This window comes from Megalops cyprinoides, chromosome 21 (genome assembly GCF_013368585.1).
Source record: "Megalops cyprinoides isolate fMegCyp1 chromosome 21, fMegCyp1.pri, whole genome shotgun sequence".
In the NCBI taxonomy this organism is placed as follows: Eukaryota; Metazoa; Chordata; class Actinopteri; order Elopiformes; family Megalopidae; genus Megalops; species Megalops cyprinoides.
In genome coordinates, this window is record NC_050603.1 from 9,153,268 (window position 1) to 9,171,037 (window position 17,770).

A 17,770-nucleotide genomic window follows, 5' to 3' on the forward strand; every position below is an offset into this window, starting at 1 on the left:
TGCCATCCCCAGTGCTGGAGTGCTGGACGGCTGGATACTGCGTGTGTTTCAGGAGAGTGCGGGTCTGTCTTCCACCTGCTGCGCAGTTATATAAAGCCCAGGAGCCCGTTGCCCCCTGGCCGTCTGCGAACTCTGGCGCGCGGCGTGGGGAAGATGTGGGCTCCGCCTGAGCGCTCCGAGCCCGTGTCGTTTTAAGCGTCGGGGGCGGAAGTCCCGCCAGCGTCGGTGGAGAAACGTGTCGCTGCGGCGTGGAGCCGGTGAGCTCGCCTCTGTCCTGCCCGGCAGAGCGGGGCAGAGAGAGACGCTGTGCACGGCCCTCCGCGGGAAAGGAAGATGATGATGATGAGGGTGGTGGTGGTGGCTGTGTTCATGGCGATGTTACTGATGTTGTTAATGGCAATTGTGATTGTTTACAGTTTACAGTGATGGCGATGTTGATCATGATGGGGGTGGCAGTGTATCATAGTGGTAAGGAGCAGGGCTTGTAACCGAAAGGTTGCTGGTTTGATTCCCTGCTGGGGCACTGCTGCAAGGTACTTAACCCACAAGTGCCTCAGTAAATATCCAGTTGTATAAATGGATAACATGTAAAAACTGCACCCCTATGTAAGTTACTCTGGATGACCATAATGTAATGTAATGATAATGGTGATGATAAGGTTGTTGGTGATAATTGAGAATGTGAGTTTGCCCAATGTGGACAACATCCAATGCAGGTGACATCAGGGTTGTCTCCAGTTTTGTTTGGGTCATTGTGCTTTTTTATTGGCCCCTGAGCACATTGACAATAAGGCCGGTAATTGTACTTTACTTCTATGCATAAATAGGAATGGCTGTTTGAGTATCTGCGGTGTTTCCACGCCTTCCTCACCACACCAGCAGCGGCTGCAGAGCTACTGCGCAGAATTACCATCCAAATAAGGCAGCGCTCAGTGTTCGAACTGAAGACTTTCTTCTCAATAAGTTAATTACTTTCCCTACAAAAAAAGCTCTTTTCAAAGTGGGACTGGCCGGTTCATTGCGAGAAATCAAATACCGCTTTGGAAGAAATTGCCAAATGTTATTGAAATACATTGAGGAAACCGTAAAAAAAAAATCAACATAATAATAACAAAAAAAAAAAATGGAAGTGAGTTAAATGCCACCCGAGAGCCATGGGAAGCGGCTGCAGGTTCCAGGAGCAGCGGCAGTCTTTGTGCTGTTTAGCTCAGCCTGCTGAGAGACGGAGGAGGATGAAGCTGCTGGAGCTCCAGGAACTGTGGACCCCAACAGGGGGAGGGAGGGAGAGGGGGTGTGTTACATAACTGCACCCCCCCCCTCCCTTTCTGTGTCGGAGGAGTAGAGTTTCTGTTCACTCATTATCCTGTCTGTGCGTATGGGAGTGTGTTTGTGTGTGTGTGTGTTATTTGTTATGCTCGACTTGCTTAGCCGTCTGACGTCTTCAAGACATCAGCCATCAGCAGACTCCGGTTGTGTCTGAGGATAGTGGGGAATGTCTTTACACTGTAGTATATTTTCATTCGTGTATTATGAGGCCACCTTGTAAGAATGTTATTTTAGTGTTAGAGCTCTTAAATTTTTTTAATGGATGATTGCATTCTGGGCAGACTTTGATTGTCAATATGAGTGCAACTGGCAGACGATGCCAAGTTATAAAAACAAAACTGGATGCATTGTTCTGTGATATTGCAATGCAAGCATGATGTTATGCATGCAGTGCATTTGTAACTGATAACTGCTGAGGATGTCCCTGAGTCCCAGGGAAAGTCTGTCCGTCACATGTCTGGGGTGTGACGCCGTGAGTCTCAGCAGGGATTTGAACCTGTTGCTTTCGTTCAGGCGTGAACGGAAAGGCGTGGTCCGACGGATGGACGCGGTCGCTTTGGGATGCCCCGACGCTGTCACATGGGCTGAATCACACGGCGTTCCCCACAATGGCTTGGAGAGAGAGAGAGAGAGAGAGAGAGAATTGCCCAAAGTGAAATCCTGGTTGCCATGGCAATATCAGCACGGGGGCAGCCTACGTCTCCTCGTCTCTGGGTGAAGTGACCCCCCCAAAGGAGATTGGGTGGGGGGGGGGGCTCTGTACCTGGGAGCCTCAGGTTATTCTGGGCTCCCTGAGTTTGCCCCCCCTCCCAGCCCCCCCCCCGTACATCTTCCTCTTATCATCCCTCTATCCTGCGGAAGTGCCTTATAAGGACAGGGGCGGAATTTGAAGAGTGGCAGCAGAAATCCCACACAAGCTGAACAGGAACGCGTCGGTACAGAACACCCTGCAAGGGGCAGAGGGAGGGAGGCAGGACTCGCAGTGCAGTCTGATGGGGAGATTAGACCCCTCTGGCCCTTGGTGATGCTCTGCTGAAGCGCTGAAGGTGCGATTACTGAAAGCTGGAACAAAAATCAGAGGCGGGATCACTGGTTGCTAAGAATTTCTGGTCCTCCTCATAGTCCCCTCAGTGTGAGCAGCGCTTGCTCAGTTGACCCCTGCGAGGCGAGCATGTGTATGTGTGCATGTCAGCGTTTGTCTTGTGTTTTTCCGTGTTAGTACACACCTTCTGATGTGAGAACGAGGTCAGTTTCTCAGAGAGCACAAGCCAAGCTGGTCAGGTCTGTAACACTGTTCTGGCACGGTCCCCCCGGCTACTCCCACATACTCCTCAAATTGCAGCGCTACCCATGTAAACCCAGGTTGACATCATTATTGGCACTGTCTTTTATTAAGGCTAATGAGGTATTTTTATTCAACCCCCCGTCCCCACCCCATATTCACATTGCAGTGAAATTAAACACCCTGTCCTGCCATAAATGAATTTCACACCCTGACCCTGTAAAAAGCAGGCCTGGTTCTGCTTGTAATGGCAGTAATAATGAGAGAAACTATAACCCTGATGAGAATAATATACATTTTCATCATTCCCAGCTGTGCTGTTCTGGTGCTAGAGTTTACCTGGCACATGTGCTAACATTTTTAGCTGATACAGGCAAGTCCACAGTCCTGAATGGCTTCTCCTCAGTTGGACTCACTCAGTAAGGTTACTGATTTGTGGTGAATGTTTAAATCAGGACACCTACATTACCGCTGAAGAGGCTTTGTTTTGTTGCTGTCAATTATGTTTGAGGTTCAGCTTTATGTTTAGAGTCAGTGGTTGTCATTATGATCAAAATGAATGAACACACACACACACACACACACACACACAATGAACACACCCCCTCCCCCCACCCGACCCATCTTTGTTTATGTCTGGAGTAGTGATGGCTTTTGCGTAAGGGATCTGATTCATAAGACAACAGTTCAGGACTCGGGTCAGTAACTTCCATGACATTGGCATATAAGAGCTGTCTAGTAAACTGCAGTAGTGCAGGTGTGAAGGGGGCTGGGAGAGAGGGGGGTCATCTGGGGTTCTCCCACAGGGTGTCCGAGGATTCTGTCCATGTGTTTATAGAGTTCCTTTGTTGGCTGGTGATCTCGGCGTTTTAGGGGGTTAAAATCATGCCGTTTTTTTTTTTCTCTGTGCCTGTTAGGTGACGCACAGCAAGGAGTGAGGGAAGAAACCATTTTCCTATCGCTTCACGGGGGCGGAAATGAAATGAAAGCCTTATTTCTGCTCTCTGCGGGTTTGTGCCGGTACCGCCCACGCCCGACGGGCCGAGGTTCTGGTACTGCCGCCGCTGCGGCGCGCGGTGTTCAGTGTTAAACTCGCTCCTCACCAGGGCAAACACACTCCCAGCCTCCGAGAGATTAAATCTGCTCATATGAGGAATTTAATTACAACACTGATACACAAAGTGCACGGGTACATATGCTGTGATAAACCCTCTCAAATCCTGTGCGTTTTTTTTTTTTTTTTTTATAATACAAGCGGGCTGTGGTGATAATCCTGAAGAGAATGTGAATGAAAGCGCAGTTAGTAAACAGGAAGTGTTTAAAAGTTCAAAAGTGTTGACATTTCCTTCCTGCGAGTGAGAGATGACCCCTCTTCGGCCAGGAGACTAGCGTCTGTCTTTGGGCATCACGTGTCTTGCTGGATGAATTTAAACCTTTCCTTTTCTGCTGTGTTACTTTCTATTAATTCTTTTTTTCCACACACAGCAACGATTTTCCTTCTATAATTATCTGTTGCAATTTCGGTTTCCATTGGATAGCCTTCAGTAAAATAAGTCTGAACTCCCTCGAGGCTCCTGAGTGGGTCAGACAGTAAAGGAACCTTTTCCTCAGTGCAGGCTGTGCCCTCCATTCCACTGGGGAGGGGGGGCGGTAGGGGTGGGTAGGTCAGCCAGGGTTCACTCATATTGTTGGAGCACCTTCCAACTTGTTCAGTGCCTGCCAGTTATTGGTGTCAGCGGGGATGCGCCTGTTCTCTGTTCAGCGTTTCCCTCCTGGTACACTATTGCAGTCACATTGGCTTGCATGTGAATTGAAGTCTCGCACGCGCTTAGCCCTGCGATCTTGCCTGGGTGTAAAGCTTGTTACATAGGGGCAAGCTTGATGTTCATTTGGCATTTACAAGTAGTTGGGTGGAAAAGGTGGAATTTTACATTCTTCTAAGTCTGCTTCTCAGTTGACTGCAAGTTTTGTTCTAGTTTTAGTTGTTCCCCAAGCATACCCCAAGCTGTACTCCAGCACTCTAAAGCTTTGTAGTGAAAGCTGTGCACTGAATTCTGAACACTATCATTTTGCCTTTGTATGTCTGTGCTGAAAAGTTTTTTTTTTTTCTTTCTTTTTTGTATTGCAGATAAGATTGAAGAAGCCCAGAAAGAACTCAAAGATCCTAAAGGGTCCCAGAAAGGTGAGTGTCATCATTCACAGAGAAAAATCAGCCCTCTTTCACGTTTAGAGTAAGTGTAGTTTGTGTCAGAAAGTACCATTTATAGCAATACAATGTGCTTGGAAATGTAACCAGAGCTCCAAATAGGAAGGTAAAATGACACAGTTGAGCAGCTTGTGCATTCAAAGTGATGAGTTAAGTCATTTCTTTGGTGAGCGCATGGCTTCACCCGATGGACACCATACATCATCGGAAGCATTTGTGTCAAAGTGTCATTGTGTGCTGGTAGTGCAGGGAAGAGCCAAACCTGAGTCTGCTTGTATAGTGTGATAGTCCCGGAGCATTTTTTTTTTTTTTTTTTGGTTTATAAAAGATTCTGCATCTTCACCAAATGACAATTTCAATGCAGAAGCTGCCCGGCTGATTCCTTTGAGCACCGACTCCTCCACCTGTTCCTATTATGTATGTTCCAAATAAAACATCAGGTAGCTTTGTTACCTTGTGGCAATCCAGCCTTTCTGTTCGTTCTGGAGCCTGTATTTTCAGTGGCTGAAATCTGTCCGTTTTCAAACATCTTGCCTCTCCTTCCTGTTGTTCATTTAGCCTGAAAAGCACGTCCTTGCCCTGCTCGCGGGGAGGATATTAGCCGGTCGGGTGCTTTCGGCTTCAAAAAGAGAGAGAACAATGCAATACCTACACAACCCCCCCCCCCCCTCAGGGCCATACGGAGAATGAGGGGTTTGTGATGTGATTTTGGCCAGCCGAGTTCCTTGATGATAAAGAACAAACGAGCAAAGATGAGCAGAGAAATGGCTTGTCTGAAGGGGTGGGGGGTGTGGGGGGGAGGGGGGGTGGTGTTTCCCCGGCAGCTTTGTCAGCTGTGAAAACAGGAAGTGAGAGAGAGCTGTGGTGTGAAAATGTGCAAAGGCAATTAGTATTCTGAGGGTGTTTCCCTGATCTGCAGCCGCACAGAGCGTCCTCCACTGCACTGCTAGCAGGGGTGTCCTGTGTGCTGTGCCGCGTTCACATGCATCTCAAGGACGCGGGTTTTGTAACCGGGGTCTTGTTGTTGTTGCTGCACGCGTTGCGAAAATGCGTTTCCTTTTTTTTTCCCGTGAAGGGGCTTTGTGTTCTGTGTTTCTGTACGTGTGGTGTGGTCGCAGGATCGTCCTCAGTTGGAAGTCTGTGGATTATTCTAGTATTGGTGTGTGATTATTTAACAGCAGTGCGTGGGGGTGTGGGGAAGGGAGGGGAGGCGAGGGGGGGGGTGGGGGGTTAGTGTGCTGTTCTGAAAAGCCTTGGAGCTCTGAGATGAGAGAGTGTGCAGGTTCCTCTGTAATACGCTTGGATATATATACTGCCCGTTTCGCCCCCATACCAACCTAATTGTTGCACAGACGTCAGAGTGTGTGTGTGTGTGTGTGTGTGTGGGGGCCAAGGGGGGGGGGGGGGACGGTGGGGATTGCAGGAGAGATTCTGAGCCTCAGGCATGTTCTCAAGTCACCCCCATCACCCTGTCACCCCCCCCCCCCCCCAACGACAAGGAGAGTGAAATGACACTGTGCCCTGCTTCCGATAATAGACAAAACAGAGAGCAGAGCATCCTCCAAGAGAGAAGCAAAGAGAGGGGTGTGGCCATGAGAGAGGGGTGGCATGTCCATGGGGTAGGGGGTGTGGCTATGACACAAGAGTGCAGTGTTCTTAAGGGTTCGTGTTGGGGAGAGCTGTTGTGATGATGGGAACAGTGCACTGGACCACAGGGCTTTTGTGAGGAGGGGATTAGACCGGATTGTAAACCGGTGAACGACTAGGAATCATCTTCTTACCTCACCGTCCCAGTTCTTTTTTTTTTTTTTGCATTTGCTATCCCACTTTGAGCAGGAGTTAAAAAGCTTAAATGGTAAGCCTTTACCGACTGACTGTGCTGACTCGCCAGAACGGGGTCATGTGTTGGGGGAAGCCGAGGGAGACGTGGGAAAGCACACGCAGGACATCTTAAATCCCGCCTCAGAATAACTCCGGCTGGTGATGTCACCGCCACTATCTGTCACACAAGAATCTCCTAAGCTTGGAGATGCCTTAATCCGTTCCCACAAAAAAAGGCTTCAGTTTGTCTCACGATGTGTTTGAAATTATATAAACAACTTTACATGGGTGTTTGTTGGCTTAGTTTCAGGACAGGCCTGGTAATTATTCGGCCAACAGAATGTGAATGGTCCTATGGGGAAGGCTTATGGTTTTGGGAATACTGGTCTTCTCATCAACCGCAATGTTGTCAGCATGAATCAAATCAGCTCTTCTTTCCCAAAACGCCATATTTTCAAACCATGTGTACATCCGACACACTACAACCATCCACATTTTGAACGAAGTAAGAATAAATATTTGGCTTCTTTCTGGACAGGGATTTGACAGAATTTGGCAGGGGGATTGTTATTTGAAGGAGGGGTTTAAGTATTTGATATTATAAATCTGGAGTGTGGAGTTGGACAGGGCTGTAACCCTGTGCAATATTTAGTGTGAACAATGTGCAATAATGTTAGAGTAGTCAGCAGCCATTGGCTTTGTTTTACTGAAACACAGTGTCTACTATATATGTAGGACATTGCTGTCTTGCTGTCTTCCATAAGAGAAAATGCTATAGCGAGATCTGGAGTAGTTGGAGCAGTATTGCCATAAATGGGCACTGACAGTCTCAGATCCAAATCAGTAGCAAAGCTATTCCAAAGACAAATGCCTTTAAAGACAGACATTGTAAATTGGACAAAAATATGAGGAATATAAGCTACAAAGGAGGATCATTCTGAACAAAGACAGGTGCACCTCCTGCTTTCCTGCCTAATATACAAAAATTATAGGAGACATACATTACAAAAAAGTATGAAGCTGAGACCTCAAACGAATGTGCTCCCAGACCAACATAAAATCCTGGTCCTAGTAGCTGAGTGCTGCCACAGTCTGAGTAACAGTATGTAGACCATGCCACAACAAGGTTATTGTTTATAGATTGGGAGAGACTGAAGGATTTTTTGAGTGTTTGTAAGTGTCATAAACATTATTGTCATTTAGTAATAATTTATAGCAGTGTTGTTGTTTACTAAATCGGTTACAAACTCTCTTTGGCAACAGCATACTTTTTTATGGTCACGGCAATAAAGCACATTTAAATTTGATTTTGAGAGAGAAAGGGAGAGGGAGGGGATACAGAGAGAGGGAGAGGGAGGGGAGAGAGCGAGAGAGAGAGAGCGAGAGAGAGTGGGTGTAATAAATAATGATCTGTGGGCCTCAGTAGGTTGAGACACAGTGGTTGAGCAGAACCTGCAGATTCGGTTTCGGCGGAGCCCGATATCTCCGAGCGATCGGCCCGATATCTGTGAGCGACCCGCCTTGTGTCGTATTTGAGAGAAGCCACAGGCGTGATGGGTGAGCTCGTTCTAAAGGTGCGTGCCCTGACGGACCGACAGTGACAGTCGCAACACAGTGACCTGCTGTTTACTGGATGTTTTTTTTTTGTTTTTGTAAGAACTTACTGCGCAGACATGTATGAGAATATGTGTGTGAATATTCTGTAAAATGCATGTAACGGTAGTTGATGTTAGAAGAAAAACAAGTCCCGATGTTGGCGGTCTCATTCAGCTTCATATCAGTGATGCTATTTTTAAAATGATAGTCATAGATGACGATGATATTTGTTTTCACGTTTGTTATATTGTGCTTGTTATTGTTATGAAACACACTGACTGTGCACCGTTATAGAAACTTGGAAAAAGTCAATTTTTTTTTTCTCCAGATACAATGGAAGTGTGTGTGTCGACATATGAACTTGTTTTGTGAAACCGTTAGGAGAATGTGAATTCGTGCGTCGAGGAGCGTTATGCAACAGAACATCACTTCAGATAGATCAGCAGCCCATGTTGTTCAGTAGCATCGCAAACAACAAGGCGGTCATTTAATTTGGTGGATGTGTCTATTTTACGTAAGGAGCCTTAAAATCTTTATTGCCTCATCGCCCCCCACATCACCCCCACCCCCGCTCTACATGCATGCACACACACACACACACACACACACACACACACAATAATGGAAAATTTAGGTATCGATTCAGTTTTTTCACAGATTCAGTTGTAAGGCAGGTACTAATTAAGGGTTGCTTAACAGTATGCTTAACTTCAGTGCAATCCAAAAGCCACAAGGTAAAAGGATATTTTCAACCCACATCTGTCTCTTAATAATTCCAATGGCATTCCTAACTTCAGGGTTACATTACTTGTGTACCTGCATTCTGTACCTGCACTCTTCCAGACCTCAGGGATATGGGGAGAATAGGACCACATCTCTGTGTCTCTTACCTTTTAATCTATCTCCAACCAGAAGAGACCCTAAGTATCCCACAGCTCACCACATCACTTCCTGCAATGTAGACGAGGGCCTTGATCCGTGACAGTCAAGGTTGTAACCTGTGACCTCTGAACTTGATGTGACAGATGACGAGGACAGCGGACAGGCTGTGAGGGATGGGGATCTTCTTGTGACTCAGAGCAGATGTGAAGCTTGACAAACACAGGCTGAACTGGATATCTGTTGGTTTTAAAGATGGATTTGAAAGATATAAAAAGCAAATAATTTTAACTTAAAAAACAAACAGAGCACTAACATAATTTCCAAATGCAGGTGAAAGTGTATGATGATCTGAAACCCCTAAAGTCATGACTGTTGCTGGAGGAAAAAGACAAAAAAACTCCTCAGTTCACTTTACTAGTACATCTTCATGTACAAAGCAAGTTGCATAATGCATAAATATATACTTCTTGGAATGTTCTTATTTAAATTAACAGCCTTTTTTGCCACCTACACGCAGGTGTCAGTGAGAACAGTCGGAGGAGTGTGGACGGCATCAAGGGCCTGAAGCGGAAGAAGGTGGTGGCGGAGAGCCAGCTGAAAAAGATCCCTAAATCCCCAGTGAAAAAGCCCTCGCAGGCAAAGACCTCAGCAGCCAAGGAAGCCACGCCCTCCTGCTCCTTCCCCGGCGGCCCCTCCCAAAGCAAATCTGCCGCACCTGTTCAGAATGGAGATCCTGACAGCACCCTGCAGGCGCCGCCCCGCCCGCCTGTGGGAGAGCCAGTGAGGGCCAAGGCCTCGCCCAAAGCAGCCGGCGGCGACAGGCTAATGCAGACAGAGGTGTGCAGCACCCAGCAACAGTGTTTTGAGCCCTGCGATGGGCAGAGGGGCTCTGCCTGTAGCGTAGGGGGCTCGCTAAGGGACAACTGGGGCGGCACGGCCAACAGCGACAGTACCACAGCTTCCCACACAAGGGCCCCCCTGGAGGTCCTACTCAAGGCTATGGAACCAGATCTGTGCTCCTTGGCAGAGAGGAAGGGCTCTTTCTCTGTGGCCAGCATCGGGACTGCAGGACCAACCCTTACCGCCCACACCGCTGTGCCAATGCCTTCTGCCAATGTGGGCATCCCAGCCCAGCCCTCCTTGACAACACCTGACTTTGCTTCCAGGCAACAGCAGTACTACTCAAGCGTCCCCCAGGGGGCGCCGCTGAGCGGCCTGGTAGCCAATCAGGCAATGCCTGTGCAGTACCAGCAATCTCAGGCCGCTCTGCCATGCCGGCAGCAGGAGGTGGTGCGTTCTGCCGCACTCCATAGGGAAAAGCAGGGTATCCAGCAGAGCTACAGCGCAATGCCCGCCTCCGCCCTGACTCATTCGCCCACCCCCTCAGGCCCCAAGGTCCTGCCGCAGAGCCAGCCCACGGTGCACACCTGCCAGTCCGTCTCAGCCAGCGTGCCCAGTGCCATTCAGGTCCCCGTCACCCCCGGGTACCACCAGGTGCAGATGGCCACCATCGTCACCCCGGGGGTGGAGCAGATGTGCAGCTCCTCCGCCAAGGACCAGAAGCAGAAGAAGCAAGGCAAGTACGTGTGTGAGTACTGCAGCCGCGCCTGCGCCAAGCCCAGCGTCCTGCTTAAGCACATCCGCTCCCACACGGGGGAGCGGCCCTACCCCTGCGTCACCTGCGGCTTCTCCTTCAAGACCAAGAGCAACCTCTACAAGCACAAGAAGTCCCACGCGCACGCCATCAAGCTGGGCATGGTGGTGCGCTCGGACTCGGGCGGTGGAACCCTGTCGCAGGAGTCAGACAGAACGGCCAGCACGCACTCGGACGTGGAAGAGAGCGGCGAGAGTGAGGAGGAGAGCGCGGCCGACCTGGACCCTGAGTCGTCCCAGAGCAGCATCGCAGGGTTGTCTGAGAGCAGTCGTCAGAGCGGGAGCGCCGCCCATGCCAGCCAAGGGGAAGCAGAGCCAACGGCCACTCTTGAGGCTTTAAAAGCCACGACCAATCAGAAGGCCGCAGAGCCCAAAGTGACAGCCCCTCTGCCAAAGGTAGTGGTGTACCCCGTGAATGTGTCCCCCTTGCGCGCAGACAGCCCGAGGGTCACAGACTCCACCCCCGAGCTGGCACAGGCCCAGAGGCAGCGCGAATTTCAGGCCACCAGCGTCAGGTCCAACATCACGGTCCTGTCTTCCTTGACAGAGGTGGACTGCACAACTCTGCAGGATACCATAAGCGAGGATGAAGAGAGGCACTGCAAGCCGTCTCCTGGTGGCGGCCACGCACAACTGCAGAGGCAGGAAGCCACAGAGTTCTCCCTGCTGCAGAGACAGCAGGCTACGGACGCCTACCAACAGCAGCAGGGCAAGGGCCTGCTGAGCCCGCGAAGTTTAGGCAGCACGGACTCCGGCTACTTCTCTCGGTCTGAGAGCGCAGACCAAGCCATGAGTCCTCCAAGCCCCTTCGTGAAGATCACCCCTCCGACAGACATGGATGTGTCCAAGAACCCGTTGATGAGTCATTCCGTTGTAGCGACAGTCATGCAGGCGACACACGTTGAAAAGCCTCCTGCTTTACAGGGCCAGATGCGTCCGCCGCTGGAGACCAAAACTCTTTCCCTCGAGGAGCGCATTTCAAAGCTGATATCAGACAATGAGGCAGTGGTGGATGACAAACAGCTGGACAGCGTCAAGCCAAGAAGAACATCTCTCTCAAGAAGAGGAAGCATCGACTCTCCCAAATCTTACATATTCAAGGACTCTTTTCAGTTTGACCTTAAACCCATGGGTAGGAGGTCAAGCTCCAGCTCTGACATACCAAAGTCCCCTTTCACACCCACAGATAAATCCAAACAGGTGTTTCTTCTATCCGTTCCTCCTCAGTACCCATCTATGGACTGTCTGCCTATAACAAGGAGTAACTCAATGCCCACGACACCTGGATTTTCTGCACTTCCCCCGAACGTGCCCGCCCAGCCTAATGTTCTGCGTGGCTGTCAGTCATTCGATGACAAAATTGGTTCCCTCAACGATGACGTTTTTATATCGGCCCCTCCCACCCCCAATCCGGCCGTACACCCCCGAACGCTTGTAAGGCAGATAGCCATTGAAGATTCCTCTACAACCGAGGGGCACGGCCTCGTCTCTGCGCGGTCCATGGACGAAAGTCGCCTGGGGCCCAACTTGTCTACAGAGATCATACAGAGGAGCAAGTCATTTGAACACGGACCTGGGCCTGAGATAAATAAAAAGCCCCAACAGGGCAAAGGGACGATGTTCGAGTGCGAGACCTGTCGTAACCGGTACAGGAAGCTGGAAAACTTTGAAAATCACAAGAAGTTCTACTGCTCAGAGCTGCACGGACCCAAAAGCAAGCCAGCAGCCGTCCGGGAAGCAGATCAGGATGTGTTCTTGCGTGGCATGCAGCAGTCCCAAGCTTCCCATCAGAGAGCCACAGGCATCCCAGGCATTGCAGAGCAGCAGACATCAGTACGAAAGCGTAGGAAAATGAAGAGTGTGGGTGATGATGATGACCAGTCGCCAACAGAAACCAATCCTCCGTGCTCTGGGAGTTTCGACTCATGTCAACTGTCCAAGGACATTCGGGGCAGGACATTTCCTCAGGCCTCTCTCATAGTGGAGCTGCAGTCTGCCAGCAATCCACCACAAATCTCTCCAATACAGTTGATTGGGAGGGGCACAGAGACGTCAGAGTCCAGACTGTCTCCTATTAGAGAAGCTCAGATTAGTGTCTCTGCTAAAGAGAGAGGGGACTTGCAGAGGCAAGGTAGCGGCACGTCTGTCATCCGCCACACCAACTCTCTCAGTAGACCTAATTCTTTTGAGACATCAGAGTCCATTGACAGATCATCACCTGTTGATCTTGTGGAGAAGGAAGCCCAGAGCATAACCAGAACTGCAACAGGCGCTACAGTTAACATCAAACAAGAGGGCCACTCCGAAATGGCACCGTTACAGAAATGTATCGACAGGGAGATGCCTGGGAGTGACTATCACACCAACCGCATGTCAGCTGTACCCAGTGAGAGCTGTGCTCCTACGCAGCAGTCCCGTCTGGTGAGACAGAACAACATCCAGGTCCCAGAAATCCTGGTGACTGAGGAGCCGGACCGGGAGCAGGAGAGTCAGGCAAGCGAGCCGGAAAAACCCCCTGAAACCTTCAGTTGGCCCCAGAGGAGCGAGAGCCTGTCGAAGCTGCCCACAGAAAAGCTGCCTCCGAAGAAGAAACGGATTCGGCTGGCTGAGATGGAGCATTCTTCAGGCGAGTCCAGCTTTGAGTCCTCCCTGTCTCGCAGCCTCAGCAGGGACAGCAGTCTGTCTCGCTGCTCCAGCATTTCGGCCTCGTTCGACAGAGACGAGATCCCACGGGCTGACAGCCCGTCCAGGTCAGAATGTACCAGCAGGTCCCAAGAGGTTCAGGGCCTGCCCTTAGCCTGCAACACTCTGGGAGTGCCTGGCCTCAGAGACTCCAGGGAGATGAGAAGGGCCTCGTCAGAGCAGATCAGCTGCACCCAGCCCTCAGTGGAGATTACGTCTGAGTACCGCAGTAAGTCTTTTGATTGTGGCAGCGTATCGCCCAGCAGGTCCTTGTCACCTATGGAGACCACTTTGCCAAAGAGTCCTCAAGCTGCCCCAGTGGTCCAAGTCCCTCTTATTGAAAGACGAAGGGGACCTCTCGTCCGTCAGATGTCCTTAAAAATTGGTTTAGATAGCCAACAACAGCCAGGAAAGCACCCTCCAGCCCTTCAGAAAGTGTCTACTGCTAATACTGTCCCAGCTCCCCAACACAGGTTTCAGGCTGTCGGTTTGCCTGGCATAAATCAACCTCTCATTTTACCCCAAGTGATTCCTGGGGAGGGTCTTCAGCAGAAGAATGAAGTGACAGTTCAGAGCATTAACTTAGGCAGCCAAACCCAGCACCCTCCGGTTCATGGCCTTCCACACCCCTGGCACCAAACCTCCAAGACTGTGATGTGCTTAAGGACACAGCAGGCTCCAGTCCAAGTCGTGGTGGGTCAGCACGACGCCCAGCACAATTCTGCTGACTCCCAAGACAAAAGAAGCTACATTCCTAAGTATCAGCTGCAGGTCTCCGCCCACAAACCCTCAGCCTACGCCCCCCCAACCACGCTGGGGACACAGATTGCCTTGCCTGTCCTAACACTTCCCGTCGCTAAAGAGGTCTGCAACATTTCCAAGCCAACAGGAGGAGTGCAGAATATATGTGTGGTCCCGCAGAGCCACCAGATCATTGCCAATCCAGCAGCTTCCATTGTGTTGCCCGTGGGCCTTCCAAGCCGTGCAGGCATTGCCCCCTTGCCCCAGATCCTGATCACCCATGAGCTCAACCCTCCCTCCACCGCTGCCTCCTGTGGTGCCCCACCTCCTGCTCCCACCGCTGACAGCGGTGTTAAAAATGTGCCACGTGTCCACGCAGAGGACCCACAAGCATCTGCTAGCGTTCAACTGAAGAGTAGTTCGGTTCCCGATACTCAGAGCCGCACCGTTGACTCCCGTAGCATGCCCTCACTAGGTTCCTTGCACTGTGTCCAGAAAATGTCGTCCATGGGTCTCTGCCCTCAGCAGGAACCCGCCGCCTCCAGCAAACGCATGCTGTCTCCGGCGAACAGCCTGGACATCGCCATGGAGAAGCAGCAGAAGCGAGCGAAAGACGAGCATGGCGCCGCGTGCCTGACAGACGGCAGGTCCCTTAGTTACCTGAACTCGAAGATGGCGGAGGTGACCAGGCAGCGGAAGCTCACCCTGGTTCGGCAGGTCTGCACGACCGAGCCCGTGGACAGCCCCATTGAGTCTGAACCTTCCCCACAGCAGCTGGAGAAGGCAGAAGCAGAAAAGAGCGACCCTGTGGACACCCAGACACCAAACACCTCGAAGAACAGGGCGACTGTGGAGCATGTGGCTGAGAATGAGACCCCTGCAGTGGCAGTCTATCAGGGCTCTTCAGCTCTGGCTTCCTCCCCGGTACCAGCCAATTCCACACTGAAGTCTCAAGTCAAGTGTGAGGAGGGACGATCCACCGTCAAATCTCCCGTGAGGATCCCAAGCTTGCACGGACAGGGGAAACTGGCCTCGTCTGTGTCTGTCGTCAGCACGCGGGACAGCCATCGCCTGTCCTTCCCCAGCCTGAAGACTGCAACCACCCTTACCTGGTGTTACCTGATGAAGAGGAAGCCCCTGCACATCCCCCAGACCGACCAGAAGATCTCGGCATATGCCACCTGGTCCATCTGCACAAACAACCCCAACCCCCTGGGCCTGCCCACCAAAGTGGTCATGTCCCTCTTCAACTCCAAACAGATGGCAAAGAAAATGCACTACACTCAAGCCATCACCACCAGTCTGAAGTCTGACATCCTGTCATACTCCGGAAAGCTGAAAGACAGTTTGCCAAAGGTGATTCTTTATACTCACTTCAAATGTAATTAAGAATCAACTCCCAGTTGCATGACTGCAGATAATTTGATTTGTGGATTATTTACAATGGTGGTCCGCTGACCTCCAAGAACTGTTTTTTTATTCTTTAATTATGGTAATAGTACCTGTAGAGCTTGGTGTGACACTTGACATTCAAACAGACATATTATCAAAGAGCAAAGTAGCAAATTACGCTATCAGTAAAATGGTAAGATAAACCACAGCCAAATAATACAACTGTTTCCACCTGTAATTAAGTACAGATGCCAATATTAGTTAGCGGCTTATCTTAACTCAAATACCTTACTGTTTCAGTTGGCAGCCTTTTTATGATGTCACACCTGATTTTTGGTGTTATGTTTGGATGTAAAGGTGAATAGATAATTAAGTTGGAATGTGATGGATTAGCCATAATTTTTGATTGTGCATGCCGGATATCCTACATCAGTATAAATCATGCAGAGCTGAACATACGGCATGCCCCTTTAGCATCAGTAAATTGATATGTTCTTACCTGTTTTCGGAGTACTACATATTCCATATTTCTGTCACCACAGGTCTTAACCCCGCTGCCATCCAAGTCAAGTGAAAAGTGCAAGCTCAAACCCGAGACGCAGCCAAGCAACGAGTCCGACAGGGACTCTTCTTCCTCCAAGTCAGAGCCAAGACGGGTGAAAATATTCGATGGAGGGTATGTATCATAGGTTTTTAAAAAAAATATATAATGTAAAAAAAATAAACAGAAAGGGCCTGTGGTGTTGGTTGTATGTCTTCATTCCCTGTTTGTTTTGCAGGTACAAGTCAAATGAGGAATATGTGTACGTGCGTGGCCGGGGCCGGGGGAAGTACATCTGTGAAGAGTGTGGCATCCGCTGCAAGAAGCCCAGCATGCTCCGCAAACACATCCGCACACACAGCGACGTCCGTCCCTATCACTGCACCCACTGCAACTTTTCCTTCAAGACTAAAGGTACCCGCTGGACAGGAGTCCGATTTCTGCACTGCTGACTACACTACAAAACTTTGCTCACACCTCTCCCATGATACACAAACCTATTCTGTGTCTCATTTTCACCTGGTCTTCGTGGTCTTTATTCAAGCCTCTGCTGTTTTGAACTCTCTGAAGGCCTTGATTTTGGATAAAAGGCCTTGATTTTTTGCAAAACCTACACAAGATCACAAGTTTTACTTAAATTAACAAAGTTGTGTGCAAGATGAAAGAATGCAACACGTTTAAATTTGTTACTTTACTTGGTAACGTGAAGAACAGAGTGTGCTGTGCTTATAACGAGTCATCGTGGGAAATTAGTCAGCACCAGCCTCACTCCCCTCACCTACACAAGGTGATCCAGTGAGATGTCTCTCCTTTCACAGGAAATCTGACCAAACACATGAAGTCCAAGGCCCATAGTAAGAAGTGCATGGAGATGGGCGTGTCTCTGAGCTCTGTGGAGGACCAGGATACAGAGGACACAGGTAAATTTCACTCTGGCATACAGTTGTGTCTGACAGCGCAGAGTGATGCCACCTGTGTGTGTCAGAGGTATGAGCTGGGGAAATGTACTGTGTAGTCAATGGGCAGCCATCTTGGGAAGGCTGCAAGGGCTGTTTGTGATTGAGCATCTGTAGTTTTGACAAAGGCATTCAACTCGCGTCTGCTCTGAAGTCTGTTGTTGAAGAATATGGTACTGCTTACATTCCTGTTTTTGTTGTAACTGATCAATGTTCAAATCCACTTTTATGAATTTCAAACAAAAAGGCAGCTGTTTTTATAGCCTTAGCGGGAGACGCACAAAATTGAGTCATTAGAGAAAAGAGTGGGCCACAAATTAATGTTTACAAAGTGCGCTCGGACAGTGCTTGTGTTTATCCGTCTCCTCTGGACTCCAGCAACAGGAACCCTCGGTTTTTAATAGTTATAATAACAGAAGCGGCCATTAAACAGAGATTGTGTTTGACTGCGCTCTGATTGATGGCTGTGCTGTGATCCAATCGGAAATGCTAAATGCAGCTCTCTGGCTGGTGACCTCAGAATGCATGTGGGCGGAATGTAGAGCACTTAGAGAGAGGAAATTACTGCTTCTAATATTAGAGAGAGGAGCTGGAAATCTCCTGAGGTCCCTGAATCTGGAGGAGTTTTGTGTTCATCTCTCCCAGGGCTAAGCTTGGTGGGGTGTCTGCATCGCTCTTTTTTTTTTTTCCTC

The 17,770-nt window shown here is 49.7% G+C and overlaps 1 protein-coding gene across 1 annotated transcript in view; it reads left to right on the forward strand.

Annotated features, from left to right (window-relative positions):
• Positions 1-17,770, forward strand: part of hivep1 (HIVEP zinc finger 1) — a 39,488-nt gene that overhangs the window by 19,578 nt on the left and 2,140 nt on the right. The window contains exons 3-7 of the mRNA XM_036516144.1: positions 4,737-4,790; positions 9,631-15,545; positions 16,124-16,257; positions 16,361-16,536; positions 16,941-17,042. Of these exons, the coding sequence (XP_036372037.1) occupies positions 4,737-4,790; positions 9,631-15,545; positions 16,124-16,257; positions 16,361-16,536; positions 16,941-17,042 (6,381 nt within the window). The remainder of the gene's footprint in view (positions 1-4,736; positions 4,791-9,630; positions 15,546-16,123; positions 16,258-16,360; positions 16,537-16,940; positions 17,043-17,770) is intronic.